The 25760-nt window shown below is 38.8% G+C and overlaps 1 protein-coding gene across 5 annotated transcripts in view; it reads right to left on the reverse strand.

Annotated features, from left to right (window-relative positions):
- The window catches only part of CHID1 (chitinase domain containing 1), a 214033-nt gene that overhangs the window by 86175 nt on the left and 102098 nt on the right, over positions 1 to 25760 (reverse strand). For 4 of the 5 annotated variants that reach the window (XM_064452472.1, XM_064452471.1, XM_064452470.1 and 1 more), the window contains exons 6-8: positions 24444 to 24550; positions 22601 to 22662; positions 14233 to 14325 (exon numbers count right to left, since the gene is read on the reverse strand). In XM_064452472.1, coding sequence (XP_064308542.1) covers positions 14233 to 14325; positions 22601 to 22662; positions 24444 to 24550 — 262 coding nt within the window. The remainder of the gene's footprint in view (positions 1 to 14232; positions 14326 to 22600; positions 22663 to 24443; positions 24551 to 25760) is intronic. The other variant, XM_064452473.1, reaches the window with a different exon arrangement.

Consider the following 25760-nt stretch of genomic DNA (forward strand, 5'->3'; position numbering starts at 1 on the left):
AAATTTGATATGGATTATTCACCAAGACTGCAGTAGCTTTAATATGCTCTTTTCAAAGCTTACAATCTAAAAAAGTGAAAAATGAAAGACATGTTCAACTACAGATTTAACTGCGAGTGTTTCATGAGCAAGTAACAAGTTGTAAGCGAGACTGCTGCATAGCAGAGAAGTATTTTGCAAACTCTCTAAAGAACAAACAGGTATTAAGAGAATTACAGCAAAGCTGAAGAACCTGAATATGAAAATTTGTAGTTTACAGGATGTTTTGGCACAAATTGGAAATTTTCAGCTGTCTCTGGTTCCAGCTGCTTAACAAGCGACTCTAATTCAGTTGTCTGGCTTTCTTTTAAAGTTCAGAGAGCAAATGTATACTGTTTGAGCATTTTCTTCTTGTATTTATCTTAAGACATTATACTAAGTTTAGCTTAAAAAAGGTAGTAATATAGTAGTTGTAATAACTTGAACTTTAGCAAGAACATTTTAAAAAGATAAATCACTTCAAAATGCTGGGGAATGTCCATCCCCCAAATCCATTGTCACATACCTTGCTGACAGTGTAAAGAACGATTCTAGGATTCCCCCTAATGCAAAGGTGGATCTTAATCCATAACATAGTGAGGTCTAAGAGACAGGTGATTCTCCCAAGAAATGAAAAACACAAAGAAACATCCATCTATTCTGAACAGTCAACTAGTGGTCTAAAGGAGCAAAACCCTGTTATGTAACCCTCTATTCATAAAAAGTAGAGACACTGGAAAAAACTTCCCAATTTCTCCAGAAAAGTTTTCTCTTCACTTTCTACTCTACCAAAAGAACTGTTTTTATCAAGGTAACATCTTGTTTTCATGGAAATACAATTTCTTCCTTCCCAAAGAAAGGATTAATATACTCTAACCTTTACATAGAGTTTATATAACCTTTACATAGAGTCCTAGAAGTATTTCAGCTATATGTTTTCAGAAAAGACTAAATATTTCTCTAGATTACTATCAATCTTGGAATAATTTCATCTAAACAGCATGACAATAAATAGGAATATGTGTTAACTGTCTCTCTTTTTTTGCCCCAGAAATCTCCTAAAAGAAGCCAGGTTAGCTCCATATATTCACATCCCACCACAGCAAACCTTACTGTTCAATGAATGAAGAATGTCATTTCAAAGCTACCAAATGAGAAAGCTAGTCTTTTCAGGACAAAAAATACAGGAGTTTAGAATCAGTCTTGTCTACCCTCCACCCCACCACTCAAAACTAAAGCAAAACTGGTACAGAACATTCCTCCTGACCTTGTTCAAGAATGTCAACAGATCCAGCTCCTAGAACAATGAGTATACGAAAATGAATATATACAAAATAATACTAAGCACCATTTGAACACAAAATGTATTCCCTTTAATGGCTTAAATAAAAAAAAACAACTTGGAGGCTGAAAAGAGGAAAACTGTTGAATCACAGTAAAAAAAGTCAAGGCTTTATAAACTCCCTACTCTAAAAACAGTGATACAGTAATGGCTCTTGAGATATTTTCAGGTTTTCTTGAAGTCCCTTGTCTCACAATGCATATGTAAACCAAAAATAAAGTCTGCCAGCAACTTCTCACTGCTTTAAAAAAAAAAATAGTAATGTCAAGAACACTTAACCTCAGCACGACCCAAATCAATTACCAAATCTTAAGACTTCAGACTGTTTGAAATGTAAGAAGTGCAACTTTTTTTTCTCCAGTCAAACAAGAGATCATCAGCAGCAGTTAAATATGATGGTTGGGATATAGCTGCACTTAGCTGAGAATGTACGGGAAGCAGAAACACACTCTGAGATGCAGCAAATTTTTCAGAGCAAGGAGAAAACAGCCAGCGTCTGACAGAAAATGTTTTGTCGTAGGCATGTTCTGTCAATTTTAGACAACTCTGGAAAATTCACATAATGTTATAAATTTAACAGTATGGGCTTCTTCAGTGTTTTAGACAATAATTTTGAAAAGTTTACCTGTCATTTTAGTTCACTAAGGCTAAAAGCAAGCTCATACAGTCTCAATTTAAGAACAGAATGCCAACACCCGACTTACATGTCTTCAGCTCTCTCCATTCCTTTGCTGTGTCTGCCCCACCCACCCTTTTTTGATCACAACTAAAAGAAAAACTTGTCTAGATTTCTAGCTTACCTAAAACTTTAGTAAGAAGGCTTAACAAAGAAAGCCTTCAAAAGTATCTATCAAAAAAAGAATAAGGCCAGATTAAGTCCTAGGTGTATCCCTGCACAAGGAGCTGCCCACAGCTCTTCAGGAGAAACAGGGAAGGTGTAGTATTTGTGAATGTTTGCTTTGCTCCTGGGATAGAGGAAAAGTTTCACAACAGAGCATACTCTCTTTCTTCTTTCTCCCACTGGCTCTGCTCTGCTTCCTTGTGCTTTTCTGCCAAACAGACATTTATGGAGCATTAATTCTGCCACCTAAATAAATTGATAAAGGTGCTGCTCTCCCTTTTCTCCTCACACAGCTGTGCATCACCCACTACCTAGATGTGTATCATCAAGTTCAAAATATATATGAAGATTCCAAAATATTATGTGTTTCTACAGTGTTTTGCCATTCAGCAATTATTCTTTTTCTAGTGTTCAACCTAAGAATTCTTTATCATGAACTAAGAATATTTCTATCCTTTTCTTACAAGCTGATGTAAAGACCAATGTATCACTGTCACTTACACAGCCACTGTTGACACATTTGAAGACTTATTATGTCTCGTGACACTTTTTTCCTCTTTTAATATACTAAATACAGTTCTAGCTTTCCTCAAAGGAGACATTATCTATACTTGTAGCCATTTTTCTTCCTTTCCTCTAAACATTCTCATTTTTCTACATCCTTCTATAAATATAGTACCCCAGACTTAGTTTTCCATGAGACCTGCCTAGCCATGAGAGCAGAACAATTACCTTTTGTCACCCTGAAATGCAGCTGTCCTATACATTCTGCTCTACACCATATGGACACATATTTCTTCCTGGAAAATCTAAGGGCCATGGCTTAAAATATATGGTTCAGGGAACCATATATTAAGGAAGATGTAGGAGATTTAGAGACAGTCTGGAAAAGAATGATCCACAGTCTAGAAAATATGGACCCATACTAAAACATTAACAGACTTTGGTTTATTTATTATTTACAGGGTTTGCTGATGGGTGCCACCTGAGATGTCATCCCAGTCTGACAGTCGCACATCTGCAGAGTGGACTATTTTAAGAAAGCTGACACATTAAATTCACACTGAGAATTTTTGTTTTAGAGACAAGGAACCATACTTCATATTTCCACTAATGCTTCCCAGTCCACCTACCAGATGTGAAACTGTGAGGTTAAGTGCACGTTTCATCACAGATGAACACGCTTGTTTTCAATTTAAATACTAATTTGATATATACTATCAGAAACTGGCCAGGAGATAACAATTTCTTCTAGCTAAACTGTATGCAATTTACCAGTGGTAGTATTTTTTTTATGAGGACAGCGACAGCTCCAATGATTTGTTTACAATGTGCTTCATTCTTGCTAATAATCCCAAACACCATATCCCATAAAGTTAAATGAAAACATAATGCTCAGTGTCCTCTGCTTTGTACTGATAAGCATGTTACCAAGACAAAGGTAAGAAGAGCAGCATACTATTACTTATACCAAGATCAAGGTCTGATATACATCTAGTATTATCATGCTAGACTTGATAAAATTACTGAAGTATAAAGCTGCCTTGTGTTACCTAGGGCTTCTTAAACAATCAAAATCTGTTTTAAAAACTGTCTTACATGCATTTTAATTATGATTGATACACACAAAACTCCAAAGTTTTGGATATTTTAAGCGTTTTTTGTTTTGGTTTTTTTTTTTTTTTTTCCAGAAATGCAGCAATCACTCCTTTAACAGGCCTTTCATTTGTAATTCTAAAACTCTTAACAGTGACAAAGTAACCAGTGCTTTTCATACCTTGATCACATCCTCAGGGTATGACAAAACAAGCTCCTAGTGTCTTAAATATGCTCTTACTTAAAAAAGACCAAAAAAAGTTCTCAATGGCATGTCAAATGAGTCGAGATATTACACAGAATCATGTAGATTGGAAGAGAGCTTTAGGATCATTGAGTCCAACCGCTAACCTAGCACTGCCAAGTCCACCACTAAACCATATCCCCAAGCACCACGTCTACCCTTCTTTTAAATACCTCCAGGGATGGAGACTCCACCACCTCCCTGGGCAGCCTGTTCCAGTGTTTGACAACCCTTTCGGTGAAGAAGTTTTTTCTAATGTCCAACCTAAACTTCCCCTGGCACTACTTGAGGACATTTCCTCTTCTCCTACCGCTTGTTACCTGGGAGAAGAGACCAACCCCCACCTTTCTACAACCTCCTTTCAGGTAGTTGTAGAGAGAGATAAGGTCTCCCCTCAGCCTCCTCTTCTCCAGGCTAAACAACCCCAGCTCCCTCAGCTGCTCCTCAGAAGACTTGTGCTCTAGACCCTTCACCAGCTTTGTTGCTCTTTCGATGCGCTCCAGCACCTCAATGTCTTTCTTGTACTGAGGGGTCCAGGACTGCACACAGTACTTGAGGTGTGGCCTCACCACTGCCGAGTACAAAGGGATAATCACCTCCCTGCTCCTGGTGGCCACACTATTCCTGATACAAGCCAGGATACCATTGGCCTTCTTGGCCACCTGGGCACACTGCTGGCTCATGTTCAGGGAGCTGTTGACCAGCATGCCCAGGGCCTTTTCCTCCAGGCAGCTCTCCAGCCACTCCTCCCCAAGCCTGTAGTGTTGCATGGGGTGGTTGTGACCCAAGTGCAGGACCCAGCACTTAGCCTTGTTGAATCTCATACCTTTGGCTCTGGCCCATCAATCCAGCCTGTCCAGATCCCTCTGTAGAGCCTTTCTTGTGTGTGTCTAAGCAGTGTAACAGGTCATTAACCATTTTCCCTTGGATTTTGGGTGCTCCATTCTGCTCCCTGTCTTTCAGCTCAGGGGGCTCAGTACCCTGAGAAAAATTATTCTTAACATTAAAGACTGAGGCAAAGAAGGCATTAAGTATCTCAGCTTTTTCCTCATCCTTTGTCACTATGTTTCCCTCCACATCCAATAAAGGATAGAGATACTCCTTAGCCAGCTTTTTGTTACTAATGTATTTATAAAAACATTTTTATTGTCTTACTGCAGTAGCCAGATGAATTGCTAGTTGGGTTTTGGCCCTTCTAATATTCTCCCTGCATAACCTCATGATTTCCTTGTAGTCCTCTTGGGTTGCCTGCCCCTGCTTCCAAAGGCCATAAACTCTCCTTTTTTTCCCCTGAGTTCTGAGTTTCCTGAGCCAAGGGTCTCTGTTCAGCCAGGCTGGTCTTCTTCCCTACTGGCTCATCTTTTGGCACATAAAGACAGCCTGCTCCTGTGTCTTAAGATTTCCTTCTTGAAGAATGTCCAGCCTTCCTGGACTACTTTGCGCTTCAGGACTGCCTCCCAAGGAACTCTGTCAACCAGGGCCCTAAATAAGCCAAAGTCTGCTCTCCAGAAGTCCAAGGTGGCAGTTCTGCTAACCCCACTCCTTACTTCTCAGATAATGAAAAACTCTATAATTTTGTGATTGCTGTGCCCATGGTTGGACAGCCTCCAACCATCACATCACCCACAAGTCCTACTCTGTTCACAAACAACAGGTCCAGCAGAGAACCTTCCCTAGTTGGCTCACTCACCAGCTGTGTCAGGATGTTATCTTTCACATGCTCCAGGAACATCCTAGACTGTTTCCTCTCTGCTGTATTGTATTTCCAGCAGACATCGGGTAAGTTGAAGACTCCCACAAGAACAAGGGCTAGCGATTGTGAGGCTTTTCCCAGCTGCTTACAGAATATTGCACCCATCTCTTCATCCTGGTTGGGTGGTCCGTAACAGACTCCCACCATGATATCTGCCTTGTTGGCCTTCACCCTGATTCCTACTCAATCAATCAACCCTTTCACCCTGCAGCCTGACACCTGGGTGGTAGTATGTTCCCACCAGAGCTCTTTCCAGGAAGCTGTGTTGGTCGTGGTGGGTGCAGAGTTCAGAGAGGCCATGGCTTTCTGCCAGGTGGATACCATTGTTCCCTGGTTGAGCTGGCAGAACTTCAGCAGCCTTCCTGTATGCCCTTCCACACTACGTCCTATTTGCCTGCCCTGCTTGCTAGCGCTCCCCAGGATCTTCTTTTATAAGTGTAGGGGGACCTTGCTCCTGACCCTGCCCAGGTCTCCTCAGCTGCTGCCACACAAGCTGTGGGCTCCTAGCAGCGCTCTCAGCTCCCTCTGAGGTTCCCCCAGTTCAGAAAACCTCACTGTGCACCACACGAGAGCGCTCCACTGCAGATCGTGACAGCACCAGAGCTGCTCACCTTGGCAACTGAGTTTACCTGTTTACCCAAGATTTTACATTTTCTTATTTACAGATTCTGTTCAACTTCAAGAGGTAAAGAATCATTTGCTCTTCAAGGAGCAGCTACTGTCTTGCAACCTCAAAACAGGTGTTTTAAAAGGATATCCATCACACAGGACAAACTGCTTGGTGCACATCCTAACCATCAAAATGCAAGTAAAGAGCATAGTGTTATATTATGAAGTGACACAGCCAATGCCATTTTTATTGCTACTTTGTGCAAAGGATTATACTCAGGGGACAATAAAAGCCCAAGGAAAGTGACCCCTAACAGCCTGTCTCTAAACATGGAGTTATTTAACACTGAGTAGAAAAACTAACAGCTTTTAATGACTTAGTATATATCATGCTGATCCTTAACAATGTTACACCTTATGTCTAATGTCTGTAATAACCTATAAATGCCAGACAGGCCATGGTTATGCAACCATGGCTAGATTCAGAATCCCTGTGAAGACAACATCCTATCTACAGCTCCTGAGAGTTTTCTGTCTGCCTTTGCTCTTTCTCAGGGCAGCAGGAAACAGGAGAATTACTGATGCTCTTTCTGATGATAGATCATCTAAATAACTTAAGAATTTTCTTTACTCATTTTTTAATTCACAATAACTGGGCAACACCATGGATAAAATGGTTGCTGAACCTGGACAAAATATGTAATAATCTAGTCAGATTAACATCAATTTACTTGCAGACAGGAAAGAGTACTCAAATTCAAAACCTCACTTTCTGCCTCTGAAAAAGCATCCCTAACATATTATAAAGCAAGTAAGTATAGAGAAACAAACAAAATAACAAACTCAACCCCTGTGATTTGCAGACTTAAGAGAACAGGTGCAACCAAATTTCAAGTCCTATTTGCCATCTTTTTCTTTTCCTACAGCACATTTAGGCATAAAGTAGCTCACTCCAGCACAGCTATCCTATTCAGAAAGAGGCTTGTGATATCAATATAAAAACATCCACACAGCTTTCACCAGTATAATTTCTGCAGTAGAGTAGTCACTGAAGTGCACATACTTAAGCTAGGAATTTAATCAAGCGCAGGATTAGTCAGCATAAATGGAGTTACTCAGCATCACCAATGGGCAGAATATGTCTGGGTACCCATATAGTTTTACATGCATCCATATCCATGCATGTAAAAGCAGTTAACACACTAACATTTTGAGACAATCTGTTGAAAGACAGGCTGAAAATCCTCAGCAAACCATCTGCTCTAGCAACCATTTACATAACACAGCAATCCTAGCACATCTCTTCAGACATACACAACCACAAGTCTCCCACCCCAAAGGAGAGTCACAGTATAATACACACACTTCTTAGAGCATAGCTTTGGTTCCTGCTGTTCCTCTCTCTTGCAAATCACTTATGTTTGCAGGAAAAACATGCAGTTCCTGGACATCAGGTGGATGGAAGTACTAACTATCTCAGCCTGTGTTTGCCACCATGGTAGCTCTACATGCATTTTCTGTGACAGCAAAGCTTGCTAGAGAGATTCCTGCCTCCCAGTGAGCCTCCGCACACATTCCCACCCATTGATTATGCCAGTGCAACTGTCTCTGGACAGTGCTGTAAAGGAATATATAAAATGTCTGGATTAAAAAGAAAAAAGTCACTCAAAAATAATTTGATTTTTCTTTTAGCCCAGCCCAAGCAAACCAAAACCCAAAGGTTTCACTGGACCTTGAAAGCAAGGTTCAGCTAGAGGATCAGTCTCACTTCGCTTTTGTTTGCAAAACCTGAATTCAAGAAGTTAAGCAGATGACCCAGTATATTTACTTCCTGTACTTGATTTTACATGCAATGCTGCATTTTCCAGACTGTTTTTCCCCAAGCAAACCAGTAATTTTAGTTCTTAAAAGTGTCTCCTTTCAGACAGCATTTGCTGCCAGACTGTTTTGATCTTAATGCATATCAAAGCAGTCTAAATTACACATTCCTAAATAAACTGCTTACATTTAACTGTGCTTTCTCTTTAAATTTTAATCAGGGTAGAACACAAAAGGAACAATGCTTCAGCTCCTAGCATCCCACATACAGCTTATGCCTCCTTTATCACTCTTTTGCCAGCTGCTGAACTCTAGAATATTATTCAATTCCTGATGATACTTATTTCCATGCCTTTTGCTATATTTTTGATTAACAGTCTACAGTGATTCCAACAAATAAGGACTATAAGATGCATTAAAGCATACTTTCAACCATGTGTAAGTGTTAAAACCCAGAGTGAGTTTCAAGACACAAGATATTTAATATACAATGGGAAGCACTTTTCAGTTTAAGCCTTGTTATCCTATAAATCAAAAATTTTCAATTACAGCTACTTCCTAAAAAGTCAAGTGAGGCAGAAAGAATAATTGAGGATTCTGCTTATTGATATCATTAAGTCCAATATACTTCTAAACTTTAAAGCATGCATGGGCATTGTGAACATTTTAGGATGCTTCCGTAGCTGATGAACGTACTTTCAGCTACCTGTTTAGTCAAGAGGTTAAAGTGTTTTTTCTACTTAATGCAATAGGAAGACATACATGGAAGACACAGACAGGTGGCTTACATAACAGTATTAGTTGAAAAGAACGTGACTAATGCATTCTCCTGGGAAATAAAGGTTTATGAATAAATCCCAGAAAATTTAGGAATGCATAAAGAAGCGAAAGAATTGGTTTAGAGGAATGAGACTTTTGGATTCCTTCATATTAACTAGAGGTGTTATTTCACACAGCTAGAAAACAAATACTTCACTACACCTCTACAAATAAGGCCACTTAGGGACCGGTATGTAATACATATTTCAGGTTAAAAAGTGGACTTTAGATAGACAGCTCTTGCAGCTCTAATAGCGCATCCCTAAATCCCAGTTCAGAAAGGTTTTGGAACTTTGAACCCACTATCCTGTTAATATGCAGGTCAGCAGCAGGAGAGGCAATGACAACACAAAGTCCAAACTTCAGTGCCACGTTCAACTGCAAAACAGTCCTGAAAGATACAGTTACTGTAACAAAGCAAATTCTGGTCAAGGCAAAATGTGTTTAAGAATCCAGAGGGCTCATAGTGGCTTCAACTCTTGTTTCAGGATTTAATAAAACTAGACTGTAGAGCCCCATGTGACTGTACATAAACAAAACAGATTTAGATCCCTCTGGCTATAAGACTGAATCTGGTAATGTCAATGGGCATCATGATGAGCAGGAATCTTAATGTGTTTGTACTATTCTCCACTTTCTCCCTACCACCAAAAGAGCAAATGCACTTTAATGTGAACACCATTTACAGCAATTACTTAAATTCTACCAGAGCATGCAGTAGCATTTTAAAAAGCATCTGTGTGATGAAGTGACTGAAAAGCGTTTTAGAAAAATGTTCTAAAGTGTTCTCCTTTGCTTCATCTGTAATAGACTACAATTAACAGCAACAGAAAATTGCTTTAAAAAGGAACTATCAATTGGGATGAAATGTAGATCATAAGAGGGCAGCATGAAAGATGGGAGTAAATGACAGACTGGACTTAACCAAAGCACAAGAATCTCAAAGTATTTGTTATCACCATTGAAGATCCATGCAACACAAAGGCATACCAGCCCACAATTTTCCAGAGAAATCTGCAAGAAATGAGAGTGTTAACCTCTGCAACATTCACAGACCATTATCTCATGAGCCAGGCATAGATTTTTAAGGACTTTAAGGATTTTTACGTTTCCATGTCTTTATTTTTAAAGAAGTATCGCAGTTATTGCTCTGTGGTGCAATGAGTTAATACAATAAGGCATTTAACACTTTGGCTTACTGCCAAAGTAGTAAAGTAGTGCTAGCAAAGTAGTGCTAGCATTTCAAAGGGCAATAGCCAAAAGTGTGGTTCAGTTCTTGGAAACTTCCCTATAGTAGAAACTTCTACTACCAAAGCCATCCATGCATCAGAACAAGCTCCTAAGCATTTATATTCTGAAGCAAATCTGAATGACTCTCAACCTTCTCTTGACACAAAAAGCAGGCTTCCTAAGACTCAAGTATTACCAGACATAAAAGCGGCTCTCAACAGCCACGCAAAGACATCCATGATAGTAAGGATCAACATACCTGTCCTGTAGCTCTGATTACTTGCAACACATGTGATGCTTCATCCTAAGAAACAGTGCTGATTAAAAGCTTCCCTCTGCATCTTATGGCCTGAACTTTCTTTCAAATTCTTTATGAATTCTTTCAGATAATTGCGTGGTGGTCAAGTGACTACTGCCTCCAGCTCTGTGAATACCACATATAGAAAAGGTCTGACCGACCTGAGGAGTTTGCACAAACTTCAAACTTCAGCTGACAGCCAATGAAGAGGAAGTGGACTGTCATAAGAAAACATGTGAAATAGCCCCAAGTGAAACCTAAGGCTGACAAAGAAGAAACCTCCAGCGTGAATATCACATTGCTCCTGAGAAAGACCTCACCATGCTGATGACTCATCTTTCTGCTCAAGTATCACCGAGTGTCAACCTCAGGACCCACAGGAACAGTGGAAGCGTGAGCACAACACCATAGAAAAGGGGTAGAAAATGGCAAGGTTTTGCATAAAAATTCTAGCTGTAATGTTAGTGAGGCTTTTCTGTATTAACTAGATAATTTGGCCTATCATACTATTAAAACATTAAGTGGACAAACAATAAATTCTTGACCCCATTGATATAGTGCATACCTTTTTGCGCATTACAAGACTTGGAGTGTAGCAGTGACCCAACCCACCTCAGGATTATAGGGTGTGTATTCTGACATAGGAATACCACAGACAAGGAGGAAAAGGCACAAGACACACCATGTCCAGAGAAAAAGAAACAGCAGCATAAGTCTAGTGTTGTCGTGAGACTTGGATCTACTCTCCTAATGCCATAATGCACTAGAAACTAGTACTGTTCTATGAATAAAGTGTCTCACAAAACACGATGCAGAAAACACCAGAACTGAGGCAGAAACAAAGGGGCTTGCATGATAGGAAGGAATCTCTTCAAAATGCAGCTAGGCTGTCAGAGCCTTTCAGTCTTTAAAGAGAAGAGCTCTGCACAGGTATTATTTTACAGGACTCTACCAATTTACATGGAATTTATTTTCTTTGCTTTTGCCATCATCTTCAACACATCACTTTTCCCTTTCTGCCCATCAAAATTTGGTGGCCAGCCACACATGGAAGCAAAGGGTTTTTTGCATTAAACTAGCTACTTCATTTTAAAGATATAAAATGGTTATAATGTGGAAGAGAGGAAAACATAAAGCAACAAAAACCATCCTGAACTACATAGTTTTTCAGAAAATAAACTGCAATCAGATTTCATGCAGCTATTGAAGAACAAAATAACAGGTAGATATTATTCTGGGCTTACAGTCTTAAGATGGTAGAAAGTATGTATCCTATATTCAGGAACTGGTCTGGAGAGGGGTACATCACCAACGTACAGAAGAGGTGACATCACAGTTACAGTGCAGGCAGTAACTGATCTCAGCACACAGATACCTGTTTATTTACCTACTATAGGGTCTCTGAATCTTCCCAGCAGGCATCATTTAAGCTCTGCACAGGTATCTGTAGGCAGAAAAGCTTTGTTTCCCCCTTGTGCTATCAGACCTCCCCACAAAACTCATCAAAAACTTGAGACCATTGCAGAGAAAAGTCCAGCCGCAGAAGAGGCATTTACAAGCCTGCTCAGGCATTCCATTTTCTCAGCCTTTCTGGCACCTTGAAAATGAATGTATGCTGAAAGATTGTGACAGTCTACAAGACATTTAGGAGGTTGTACAACACCATCCTGAAACCATGCTGTTAAACTGACATCAACTGTAGTGGCTGTGAGCTTGTCCACACTGTTACACAGCCCAAGGCAAGAAAAATAAGGCATTTTAATATTTTTCTTTAGCCGTCTACTAACTCTCGCCTGAAAAAAACCTAATAATGGCTCTCTATTTAAGATTGACTTACATTACTGTATTTTCATGTGCAGCTATACAGTTGCTGAACATCTTGAAGGAAAAAGGAAACTTGGAAAAAAATAATCTTGCATTGCCAACTATGCAAATATTACGAGTCTCCCCCAGTTATCATTATCAGCATGTCAAGCCCAGTAAGCCAAAAATATCTGCATAACCAGGAGGAGATACCTATTACATTAGGTAAAATTCAGAGATAAGGAATAAGCACGACATAGGATTAGCATGCTGCAATTAGCAGAACCCACTGAAACATACTCAATTACTTTATAAAGACCATTTTTGTGTATGTAATCCTCTACAACAGCTTATGCTTCATTATTCTGCAGTCCCATATGACAAGAGCCCCCACCAAACCTTTTAGAAACAAATAACAGGGATTTGGAGCTTCTCTGACAGTAAAAGGCCATCACCCATGACATACACATAACTTGGCCTAGCTACAGTGCAACAGGGACACTCGTTATCTTTGAGAAGCAAGGAAAAGGGAGAATGGAATAGAGAATCAGAACCTAGTAGTTTTGGGGATAAGATAACCCTTATTGCCACAATTCTCTGAAAGGCATGATGTGTTCTTTGTATATGTTGGTAGTATTACAGTGTACCATAAACACTTTTCCACAAGGTAGCACAACAGATACCTATGCTCATGATGCAAGGATACCACTCATCTTTTGACCTGGAAGGGCATCCAAATGTGAGCAAATATCACCAAATGGCAGACAGATACTGGCAAAACTCTTGCTAGTAAAGCTGTATAGCATTGGCATAGCCCACATTTCAATCTGAAATTACAATAAAGAAGTCACAGCAATCTGCTAGTATTCTGAATCACCTTCCACCCTTGTTTTCAGTTCTATCTGCTTTCACATGGATGTTACCACTGACTGATCATACAAAACCCCGAAGGACTAGACACAATCTCCCTGAAATACCGGAGTGCCATTGCCTTTCCAGAAAGACTAAAGATGTAGTAACACTGTGATTTTTTTTTTTTTCAGTTTTACTATATAACGCTTAAAGACAACATAGAATCTTTTCCTAAAAGTGTAAAAACTTAGAGGATTCAAATTCCTTCCACATAATGAAATTACAGTCTCATTTTTCACATGGATTTTTTTTTTTTTTTAAACAAATACAATCTTTGGAAGTAAATATCTCTCTGCTATAAACACTGAAAGATAAAGCACTGCTTACTGCTATTGAGCCAGAAGAGCATATAAACTGGTACATCTGTCAGATTCAAGTCATTGCACAAATAAAAAGAATAATTAACAATTCTAATATTATCCCCTTATTAAATGCACTTGCTGTACCTATGAACTATCAAGTAAAAATAAATAATTTTATAAACCCACAGCCTTATTATAGATATAATTCCTTCCCATATTTCTGTTTCTCTTACTTAAAAAATAATTATTATCATTTACAGATGAAATTGTGCCCAGAGGCTCAGAAAGTTCTTTCATGTGCTACCTTCAAAAAGCCCTTTTCAGTCCTTGGCAACAAGTCATTACACTCCACAACTGTTTCTGCTCTCGTTCACCTGGAAGTTCTTACCAGATATTTTTGGTTAACACCACAACAAGAGGCCCCTGTGCAAATTATTTTAACATCAGAAGTTATGAGGTATATATGAAGCTGCATAGTTACTAAGACTATTCAGTGCAACATTCATGAAGACAGGACTACCAATCAAACTCAAATAATTTCTTATTCATTTAAGTTGCATAGCTATAAACAAAGCTTTGAATTTATTGTATAAGAGACAAGAAAGTATTTCTCATCTGGAACCTGCCTTCTGAATAGGAATACTCACCCTGCAGCAACTGCAGGAGGGATGACCAGTATGAGTTTAAGTTGTGCCTCATGCAGAGCTTCAGAAAGGTGAATAAGCAAGTGAATCAACTCCCTGAAATATAAATATATTGTTAGAGGGACAGGCAATAAAACTGGTGCTATATATTAGCAAAAGCAAATTAACAAGTAACAGTAGGGACAACTGAAAAGACGCAGCTGGCAAGAAAGCCAAACACAGTATGTAGCAAATGACCATAGCATAAAAAAGGTTAGGAAGACTGATCAGAGGTTTACCCTCTTCCAGGACTAAAAACACTGAACTGCTAGAGACAGTCTTAGTTTTACTGGAACTGGTGATCACCTTGGGGCTAAAATGTTTCCTACTTTCATTTTAATCTAACTATGCATTGTTAGCATGTAAAACCAGCATAACTTATCAGAGCAGGTCACCTCTTGAGGTCTGAGAATTTGTAAAGAAGCTTTCGCAGCAAGACATGCAGTCTTCAAGGGATATTTTGAAGCCTGTATTTAGAAACACTTCCACTGCTGTTTTCTTTCCCCCCTGTATAAATAATCCCTTTGGTTCCAATACATTACAGTATACCTACAAAATAAATGTTTGCCAATGTCATATCTGGAAGTACCACCTTCCATATGAATCATTTAAAGACTTTCACAAAAGCCGATTTTCATATCCATATTCTAAACACTTCAGTAGGAAAATAAACTTCAAAATTCTCATGTAAACTTTTAGTCTTCTTGATTTGACAGGTGATGTTAATAGAAAATCCTTCAGAGACAGACTGCAGAAACAAAAAAGTTTAATGGTTATTGTTGTCTTAAGAGGAGACCAATATTACCTTCAATTTGTACTATAAATATGGCCCTTCTGTGGGCCTTAAGTCACTTGATTTTTCAGAACAAAGTCAACTTTCATATTTACCCACTGGCAGGGTGGATCCATAATGGCAGACAGATGATATTAGCACAGACTTCTAGCTCTGTTCAGAACTATACTTAAAGCCTGAACTGAGTAGAAAGCAGCTTCCCAACACATTCCAGTAGGCTAAAAATGCTAAAGCAGGAAAGGCAGGATATACATAGGCGATCATCCAAGTTGTTTGCTCCACTTAAACTGGATTAGACCTGAACTCTCAAAAACAACTTTTGGTACTGTCATGCCTTTCAAGGCAATATCATCCTAGAGGTATTCTTCTGAAATCCTTGACCATGTGATGGATAATGTAATTATCCATCATAGTAATGATGCTTGACTTGCACAATGTAGACACTACCCAAAGGTAACCAAGTATTTTCATTTTCCCTGGAACAGTTTGATGCCTGATGAAAACTTCTAAGTACACTACAAAAGCCATTACTCTCAAAATCCTGGCAAACAAACAAAGTAAGTTTTATCACTTTCCCAACACCATCAGTATTTTGTGCTAGCAATTTGAGAGCTGGCTGTGCTGAACAGCTCCTGACAATGAACTGTCATACTGCCACCTATATTTCTCTTCTCAGGGGAGACATGAGATTAAAGGAATCAGCTTTTGGTCTGTCTGCAGCATGTACTTCTACCATTCTTGCTCTGGGAAAGTAACCGCTTTCCCTCCCATTTCCTAATCACACGCATTCCACATTACGAGTGTCACTATTCAGACAAATCAACTATAGCAAAGAAGAATCCTTTTCCATAGGAATGCATTAAAAAATTACAACACTAAACTAAACAGACATTTATTGAGTCCAACATACACATAATGGCTCCCACATGACATAATCTTATCAAAAACTATAATCAGTATTAAAACTAGCTAAGCCTTCTTTCCCACTGATTAGTGTCTCGTGGCTAAGTGACCTTTTTAATTAATTATGCCCAACTGCAGTATGAGCGCACCCTTTATTAGATGTCAGAGATGCTACATGTAAGATAAATTTGACCAAAGAATCAATTCCTCTGGCACTGAAATTATTCTACAGTGTTCATCAGCAGTGATCTTTCTTCTCTGTCTGGCTGCCTTTATTAGCTGTAGGAACTTTGAGACTTCTACACCATGCAAAACATTTGCTGACTTTAAATTTAATTATTTAGAAGGTCACGGGATAGAAGGAGGGGCAGAATAGGACAAAGGAACCTAACATAGATGCAGAGCAAGATAACATCTTTTTCAGTTAGAAACAAGACCAGCACGCTTGCTCCCACTCTGCATCTTCACATATCTGCCTCAGCTCCTACAATTTTGCTATCCAGATAGCAATGCTTTGAGAAAAGAAGCATCTGGGATTATTTTGAACCAGATGCAGGAAAAAAAATTCAAGTGAACATTAAATTCAAGGCTTTCCCCTTTCCTCAGCAACGTCAGACACTTGTGGTTAGCCAGCAGAGGTAAAAATATATCCAGAAAAGCAGCGATGCACCCACAATAACTGACTGCACAAGAGCAATCATACTTTAAAATCAGAAGGGCATACAGCGTAGAACCACAACGCACAACTGTAAACGAAGGACATGAGATTTGCGGCCTGAAAAAGGAGCAAGAGAGCAGTTTGGATTGCTGGTTTCATTTTGTAGCTAGCAGACGGGACTATAGCTGAAAACAGACTCCAACAAAACAGCTGCTTCCTCTCCTCCTGCTACCAAGTCCAAGGAGTATAGCTCTGAGCAAAAAATAATTAGCTTCAACTTGGGGGAAGTCAGGAAGAAAAGGGGTAGCTGGATAACTGCAGATTCTTGCTCAAGAAACCCAGATTAACATCTACTCACTAACCTGTCAAGCCAGGTCTCTGGGCCCTGAAATCTTTCCAGTAGATCAGACAGGATTAATGGTTAAAGACTTAATTTAGGCTCACTTCAATTTGTCAGTCAAACAGGTTATGTAAATCAAATTTGCACTCCTCCTCTCTCTCCCAAACAGGAATAGCAGAATGCTCATTTATTGTATGCTATAAACTAAAACTTTACTGTGTCCCAACAGCGCTTTCCAATGTTTTAAACAATATTCTCCCATATTACCACTGGTAATTTTGAAAGAAAAGCTACTAACATTTTTAAACATTGTAATGAGGTGCAGGAAAGTAGGAATAGAATCAGTCTTCCTGAAAAGGCTTCATTAAATATTTACCAGACACTTCACCATTGTAAAATTTAAATTCAGAGTAGTAACTAAAACACTGGCAGCTTTAAGACTCTATCTTGAGCTAATTACAGTCTACTTTATTCCTACTATTTCTATTATCACTACCACTTTGTAGGTCAATTTTCCAAGTGTTTATGATTTCAAAGTGGCTGATTCACTGTTCATGATTTCAAAGTATGCAGGCCTCCAAATTTTCACTACCCAGTGCACAAGGCAGGGCTGTAGGTGTACTTGAAAAGTTTTGCAGAAGACACATAAGGCTGTTATATCCTTCCCTTCAGTTACGTGACCCTTCAGAATTCTGCAACTTTCCACCTTCAGCCACTTTTTTAGCACGATTTAGGGAGTACTGACTACCAACAATTTATGCCTTGTCAAAAAATTGGACAGAATAAAGCTGTCTACTTCAAGAAGAAATTGCCCTTTTGTGCCATTTCATTGCCTTGTTAATACCAAGAAACTGGAGTGAATTATGGCAAATCTTTGATTAATAGATTAATTTTTCAGGGACTAACATGAAGGATAGGACTGCCAGAAGAGCTTTTTGCTCCTACACTCCTACCAACATTAATAAGATATCTGAAGGTCATCTTCTGCATGATACCAAGTGCCTGCAGCACGTGATGACAAAAAAATCACATTTTTCAGATTGATTCTGTGTGACGGCAGTGCCATCTGTCAGCTAATGCCAGACTGATCAGAATAATGTGCGCAATTCTATGTATGCTGTGAGATTCTGATGGGTACATTCATGCGGTTTTCACAACATGACCCAGATCTCTGGGGAAAAACACACCCAATAAACCCACAAGTGAGACTAGCAAGAGAGACATCATCCTGTCTAGCCGTTAACTAAATAAGCAGGAGAACCTTTGCTTGCTCAGTTATCTCGGTATTTCTGCCATGTACATTTCTAAACTTAAATGCCACAGGATTAATAACTTGGAATATTTTATTACAAAATCAGTTGAGAAAGTTATAGATGAAAGACAGTTATTTAATTAATAGCAGGTTTAAACTACAAGAAGCAGCAAAACACATTAGAACTGAGGTATCATCTGCATAGGATATCTTGGCTGATGCAGATTTTTGTTAGGAGACTAATTTCCTATGTGTTAGAATAAAAGATGGGAAGCTGAATACTTTTTCACTGTGCAATGATTGTCAGCATGAAAGGAGGCAGCATCAGTTAGACGCATGTTTCATCTCACATAAAATTGGACCTCACTGTGATTTGTATATCAATAATTCTATTCCCAGAAATCGCAGGAAAGAAGTAGGTACCAGTACAATAGCGGGTACTTCAAAGTATCTGTATTAGACATCTACAGGAGTCTGAACTGGTCAGTATAAACCCCCTAAAACTTGGGTCCACAAACACACACATATCAAGACAATTCTTCTTCTTCAGGTGGTATTTCAGCATCTAAATACAAAAACCTAATGCCATTTTGGACATCGAAAGGTATTCAAAGTATGCCTATAGGCTTGTTGCGTAAGACTCGAGACATCTAGGACCCTACAGGATCATCTAGGACCCTACATACTCAGGCAGAGACCAGGCTACTTAGGATATCTAACACAAAACCAGGCACCTATATTTAAGTGCATAATTCTCTTATATAAAATTTATACTGTTTGTAAAATAAACATTCAAATGAATATGCAAAAGAAAGCAGCACAAAGGACTGATATAATTTAAGACTTTAGTCTGCTGAGTATTACAGAGCAATTCTAACCCCAAACCAGAACGATTAGAAAATTTTTTATTCTTGAAAAAAAACAAAAGCAGATCAAGTTAGTTCTGCTTAAGATCTAAAACAGAAGATACCTGGTGAGCCTGAAACCACAGAATTTCATGTCTTGGTGGAAGCCAGCAACATACCTTCTTCGTAACATTTTACCTTATCTGTAATGCCAGCTAGGATAAACAGGAAACTGAAGGCTCTTTTTAAATAACTCCTCAAGCCTTGCAGGAAGACTTTTCATTAATTTCTAATGTTGAAGTGAGTACCCCAAAACATCAAGGTTTTTTAGAAACATGCAATGGGCTGGCAGAGACATGTCTAAATTTGCCTCATTTTAAAAATGCTCAGTGATCACAGGTTCTTAAAGAGGCTGGTCACAGGATTTGTGGGTTACAAAAGCTTTGTACAGAGCTACACTGTTACCCTGTCATATGGAGATACTTACCAAATTTCATTGTCGCAAGGTCTCTAGGCAATTCAGTGTTTCAAGCCCCAAGATCAAGACAATGGGGAGAGCATGTGTTATGAAGATGTCATTGTGCCTCTCTAACCCAACCAAAATTCATGTTCAGCTATTGGAAAAAGGTATCTCATGGGGACACTTGCTCAGCTGAGGTCTACTGAGAAGAGAGCTTCAGCTGCAATTAATCCAGCTTTCTGATATATGAAGTAGTGCTTAAATCATAACCCAATTTATTAGTGAGTTAGGACACTAATTCACAGGCTTTCAGATTCTTTTGCAGACTCACCTGCCTCAAGAAATACTGGTGCACTCTGCTATAAAGTATCACTGCACATTGTCTTTAGAGAGTGGATGCTGATTTTGTAGCTGAAACACCACATCAAGCACGAATGTTCCACAAAGAAATTCCACTCTCTAGTCATCTTAAGTCTGATAAAGAAACCTGTGTATATTAAGTGTTCCTGCACCACTAATGTAGTGCACTGAATGGAATCATGGATCGTTTCTATAACAGTATTAAAAAAATAAATAACAGGATCATCTCCACAGCTTTCTACTCAATACAGATACTCGAAAGGATGCACTAGAATAATTGAGTGGCATTTTACTGTTTCTTAATCTAATACCTAGGTATCCACTTTAGGTTTTGAAAAGTGAAAACCATAATGATTCTAAGTGAACTATTTTTTACTCAGATCCACACCACTGCTCCGTCATTTCATAAGGCAAGCTGGCAGCTGCAGCATATCCCCAGATATTTTTATGCATCTCTGTTGAGTCTAGACAACCTGTTGCTAACTGCTTATGTGAGACTATTCCTAATCTATCAGAAAAAAATTGATTTTTTATTTTCTTTTTAAACTAAAACATGTTCATACTAAACAACAGGAATAAGTTGTATCAGCTAGGCAGGCCTCCTGGTATTGTCAGACAGCTCTGAAAGTAATTTGAAGGCAGACTATCTGTTCCTAGAAGCATCATTATGATCTTCTGTTCCTTTATGTAGAAGTAGGTTAAGCTACTTTCAGGTGTTTGACCTTGAAGGATCTGAATCAGGAAAGCCTACACTATGTACCTAATAGTTAATACACATGGTTTATATGGACCATACACAATTGCTGTTCTATGAACATTTCACACCTCTGAAGGATTAGGGGTCATCTCTGTGTTGACACCTACCTGCCAAGTGACCCCATCCTCCCAAGGTTAAGAACATGCCTTTACTACTGGTGTTTGCCAAGACACACTCTGACAGGGAAGATGAGGTTTGAATCATGTTACAACACTGCCACTCTGTGGGCTGAAGAGGTCATAGGCTGCTCCAACTCTTCTGGCAGGGAACAGCGACTGTCCATGCTTACCCATTTAACAGGAATAATTCTGCTCTGCTATTCAAAAAAAATTAACAGATCCCGAAGTAACATCACTCAATGTGCAATAAAAATACAGGCCTGCCCAGGTGCCAAGTTCACTTAATTCTGTCCCTTAAATCTGTTCAAAGCACCTGTTTACTCCAAAAACCCTTGAGAGGGAAAAACCCCTGGGGTACCAGATACCCAAGCCATCCGGTTTTAGAGTACTTAACTGACTTAATCCCCAAATGAAGACACTGGTCCCATAGCTTACAAGCATCATGAGACAAAATTCTAATATAATGATGCAATTCTAATTTCACAAAACAACTGATTCCACACAAGCCCAGCTTCAGCTTGTTGCCTAGATTAGCCTTATTCAGAATGCTTGTCTCTGAGGAGGCAAGCCCAATACAAGGTATTTTGCAACTTAAACACCCTAACCATTTCTGAGGGAGTAGAAATAAAGGGAGGAAAAAAAACCACAGATGAGTTTACAATGAAGCATTTACATCAGAACTGGTCTTGAAGAAGAGGAAAATCTGCAGTTCATAGTTTTTGTTTCTATTCATGTTTTTCTGCCAAACGTCATCTTCCACATTTTTAATTAGGATAGTCCTGTTCACAGGTGGCCACATAAGATCAAACATTACCAACTCAGAGCAGCAAAGGTAGTTACCATTCTACTCTAAGAGAATAACCCTTTCCTTCTCCAAATTTATGGAAAATGCTTCCCAGTCCTGTCTATCAGTAACAGACAGACAGTGAATATGTAGAGGTTGTTCTATACTTCACCTAAATAATACTCAGGTACTGAAGGCTAGAGCAACGACACAGTACTATCTCCTCTAGTACAGACAGTTCTTATCACACAAGATGGGACAAGCAATGCTGTTTTGAATTGGCATAGAGTAACGTTTTTACCGTGCCACAAGTAAACTCACCCTGGAGCTAACAAAGAGTATGCTTTGTTCATGTGTCATTTGAAATACAGCTAGTGTGCTTAAATTGGCCTTCAGTGAGTCTTCAAATTACAGTAATACAATCTGTCCTACATTCATGAAAGTGAACTAATAGGTAAAGCATCAATTTTACTGAAATACAGTAACTTCATAGTGGAGCTACCAAAAGTAGGTCAAGTACTTCCAAGTTTAAAATATACCGTGCTTGCAAGAATTGGAAAGCTAGTTTCTCCCTAGATTAGTTTCAGGTTGGGCATTTTGGTTTTAGTTTCAGTATGTCTAAAAGCTCTCTATATAAAGGTTTGGAAGGTTTCTTAATCAACTCAAATTTGGTGGTCTTGAAAGCATCCCACACTTCCAACTTCACCCAGTAACCCAAACCAATCAATGTTATAATAAGGCCCAGTGCCAACATCTGAGTAAAAATGCAATTGAGGTTCCATCTTCACCCTTGTACAACAGTAACCTCTTGCAAAACTCAAGTACGAAAGGCTAATGTGATCTGCTAGGTCCACTACGAAGATTATTGTGTAATCTTTGAGCTCATGTAGGGTGGAGTAGACTCTTCTACTTCATTTTAAGATAAGTGGAACAGTTTTCAGTTATCCTAGAATGAAGTGTATTTATTTTAAAATTACAAATTCAAGTCAACATGGAGAAATTAATAATATTTTTTCAAAGAGCCGAGTTTTAGGAATTGCATCCTAGAGACTTATACTCACGTTTGCTTTTGATTTCCCAGCTGACTCCAAACTTCAACTACAAAACCATCAAAATTTTCATTCTAAATAAAGGGAATTGACAACAATATACAGTGAATCACCATGCTTATTCATTATGCTTATATTGGAGATGATAATACAGTATCAAAGCACAAAATTACTGTAGCTTTTTTGTAATAGTACAGATTGAATATGCTTTTTATTCTTATACCAGCTTTGTCTTTAATGCAGCATTTCATGAAGAAGTCAAAGAGAAGCTCAGATTATTTAACAAACATGCAGAAGTTGAAAATCTCTACTAGTTATCCATGACTTCTACTCTTACAGGATAATCCAGTATCAGACTGGGAAAATTCAGCCATTAATGGGAGATGGTTGTTACGTAAATCATTTGGCACACATTTACATGTATACTGGGAAAAACCATGTGAGTTCTTGAGTCTAAAGCTGTAAATGCTAACTTGGCATAGGCACGATTCCAAACATCGCCTACAACTAATCTCACTTGTGATACTGTATGTTTAGCCTCATCAAGGATACTGTTGTACTTGAGTAACATTTCCTTAAGAGGCCAATTGTTACTGAGGACCTAAAATTCATAGAATCATAGAACGGTTTGGATTGGATGGGACCTTTAAAGGTCATCTAGGCCAACCCCCCTGCAGTGAGCAGGGACATCTTTAACTAGATCAGGTTGTCAGAGCCCCGTCCAACCTGACCCTGAATGTCTCTAGGGATGGGGCCCCCACAACCTCTCTGGGCAACCTGTTCCAACACTTTACCACCCTCACTGTAAAAATTTTTTCCTTATATCCAGTCTAAATCTACCCTCCTGTAGTTTAAAACCATTACCCCTTGGGTATTGGTATTGATAAATCAATTGGGTAATTGGTCTATGAGTTACAAGTTTTAAGAAACTATTCCGTTTACACCTACATCCATCTTCCTCTAGAGCACATTAAGATACTTTTAACATCATGTAGCAAGTGAGAAAACTTTCTGACAGTAATTAAGCAGGCTGACATGAATCAACCACTAAAGTTGAATGTCTTTTGGGTGCATCTTGTCTAGTCCTACATAGGCACAGCTCTAAAGCATTAGCTAAGGGGCTGCCCAGAAACCCTTAGCAAACAGTAACCATTCCTAAAAAGGAAAGCCTCTTCTCTCTCCAGCACCTTAGCAATTTTAAGGAGACTGGTTTATCAGATCTGAGCAAAACTGTACAGTAATAGACATCCAGTGAGTTATTCTTGGTATTAGATGTGGCTCATTAGCTCTAGCACACTGAGCCTGAACGTACTCCTGTAACACAGAAAACATCACTCATTGCACCCGTGGCCCTTTCTCTGCCTATCAAAAAATGCCACTAACCAAGTTAGCCCCTACTTAACAGATTTTTTTTTTTTTTTTTTAATAGAAATGTAAAAGAAAGCAGTCTGCTCACCAGGCAACCTCCATGAGAAGTTTACCAGTTGTCCCCTACTGCCTCAGTAACAATCAGCCTGTCAGCTGTTTGGAACAGGTTTTATCAATCACAATTTATAGCAGGGAAAAATCACCAGTGTGGCTGCCAACAATAACTTAACAAGGTTATGTTAACCAGACTTATGTAGTCTCACTTTAGACTGGTAGTTAACTGCACTTAAGTGTTGCTATACTTTGTATTTACAGGAATTAGACACATACTAGGACACACTATTAAGAATCCTGCCTCATTATTGTTTTGAGTAGAATTTTATTTTGTAGAATATAAAAACAACTGGAAATGAGAAAATAGCCATTATAAAAGTAATCAAATGTCATCTCACACTATTTGATAAGCATTAGCAGAAAGTCTTTTTACCTTAGCTAGCAGAACCATGTTCTTGGAAAGCTCCTCTATCTCATCCTCACTGCCAAAAACACTCTCAAAGTCCTGGTAAGTCCAGCCATCAAACAAAATTCGAGGCACTATCAAGAAAAGTCATCAATCAGTAGTGAAAATGAAGACTTTATTATCTACACTGGAATATTGCTGCAGAAACGGAATAAAGCAGATACAAGCAGAGTTGCCACTAAACAATGATATATCCCATGACTAATATCATTGCTCTTTTACTCTGACCAACTTTAACAGCACAGATAAATTGACATTGTAGAACATTCTTCTCCATTTTACATTCAAAGGTCAGCACTGATGCAAGTTTTAAGAGGATACCTTCACTTGATTGAACTATCTTAACTGAGCTATCACTTAGGGCCCCAATAAGAGTCTTAAAAGAACACCAACATGAAACAGCAACGTTTCTGTAAGTTGTGCATTTCCTCTACCACAAGAACAAGATAGAAAAGTTCACCTCAAACTCTAAGTTATTCTTTTGTACACAGCCCTTTTATTACTTCACTCTTCCACTCATCTCAAGACCCTATGACAAATTTCTATTTTGGAAAACATGGGCACTTGAGCTCATGTAATTTCTTTTTCAAACAACACAAAACATTAAAAAGATAGCCAGACAAGAGTCAGGAAAACTGCTGCTGGAACAGTTAACCATGCACACTGGAAAAGCTAACAACTCAATGCAGAGCTATGTCTAAATCCTTTCTAACTACCAAGAATGTAAAAGCATATTTTAGAAGAGTAGAGCGATTTCAAAAGCTTTATCATCTGGCAGCTGAAGCAGTTTAAAAATATCTGACTGAGCATTCAATTTTTCTAATGTATTTCAAGTTGCATACTCTCTTGTGAATCAAGCAGGGTTTCACAGTCCCACCGAATTCTTGCTACAGACAAATATAAGTAGTGTAGCACAGTATTATCTCTATAGCAATGTTTGCCATTTTCCCTGAAGACACACACTGTGGCATATCCCTTGAGTTGCCAGCTTTAATGGGAGAAGAGCCAAAGGAGGACTTTTCTACTATCATGCGGGAAAGGCTGACTGACTCAGATTTGGATTTTTTTTTCTTTTTAACTAAGCAGAATCCCTGTGCAACAAGTTTGAGATGCTCCCCCAGATAAACAGGTAGTGTTATATACAAAGGACCCCTCCAGAGAGGGCCCTGTGACCCAGGGTTTATCCATAGACAAGAAGTTAAGGCAAAACATTAAGGCATCAACAGGATCAACACTCCAGTTACTTATCTATCTATAGTTAACTGCTTTTATTTTTCTTCTTAG

Source organism: Phalacrocorax carbo, chromosome 5, assembly GCF_963921805.1.
Source record: "Phalacrocorax carbo chromosome 5, bPhaCar2.1, whole genome shotgun sequence".
NCBI lineage: Eukaryota > Metazoa > Chordata > Aves > Suliformes > Phalacrocoracidae > Phalacrocorax > Phalacrocorax carbo.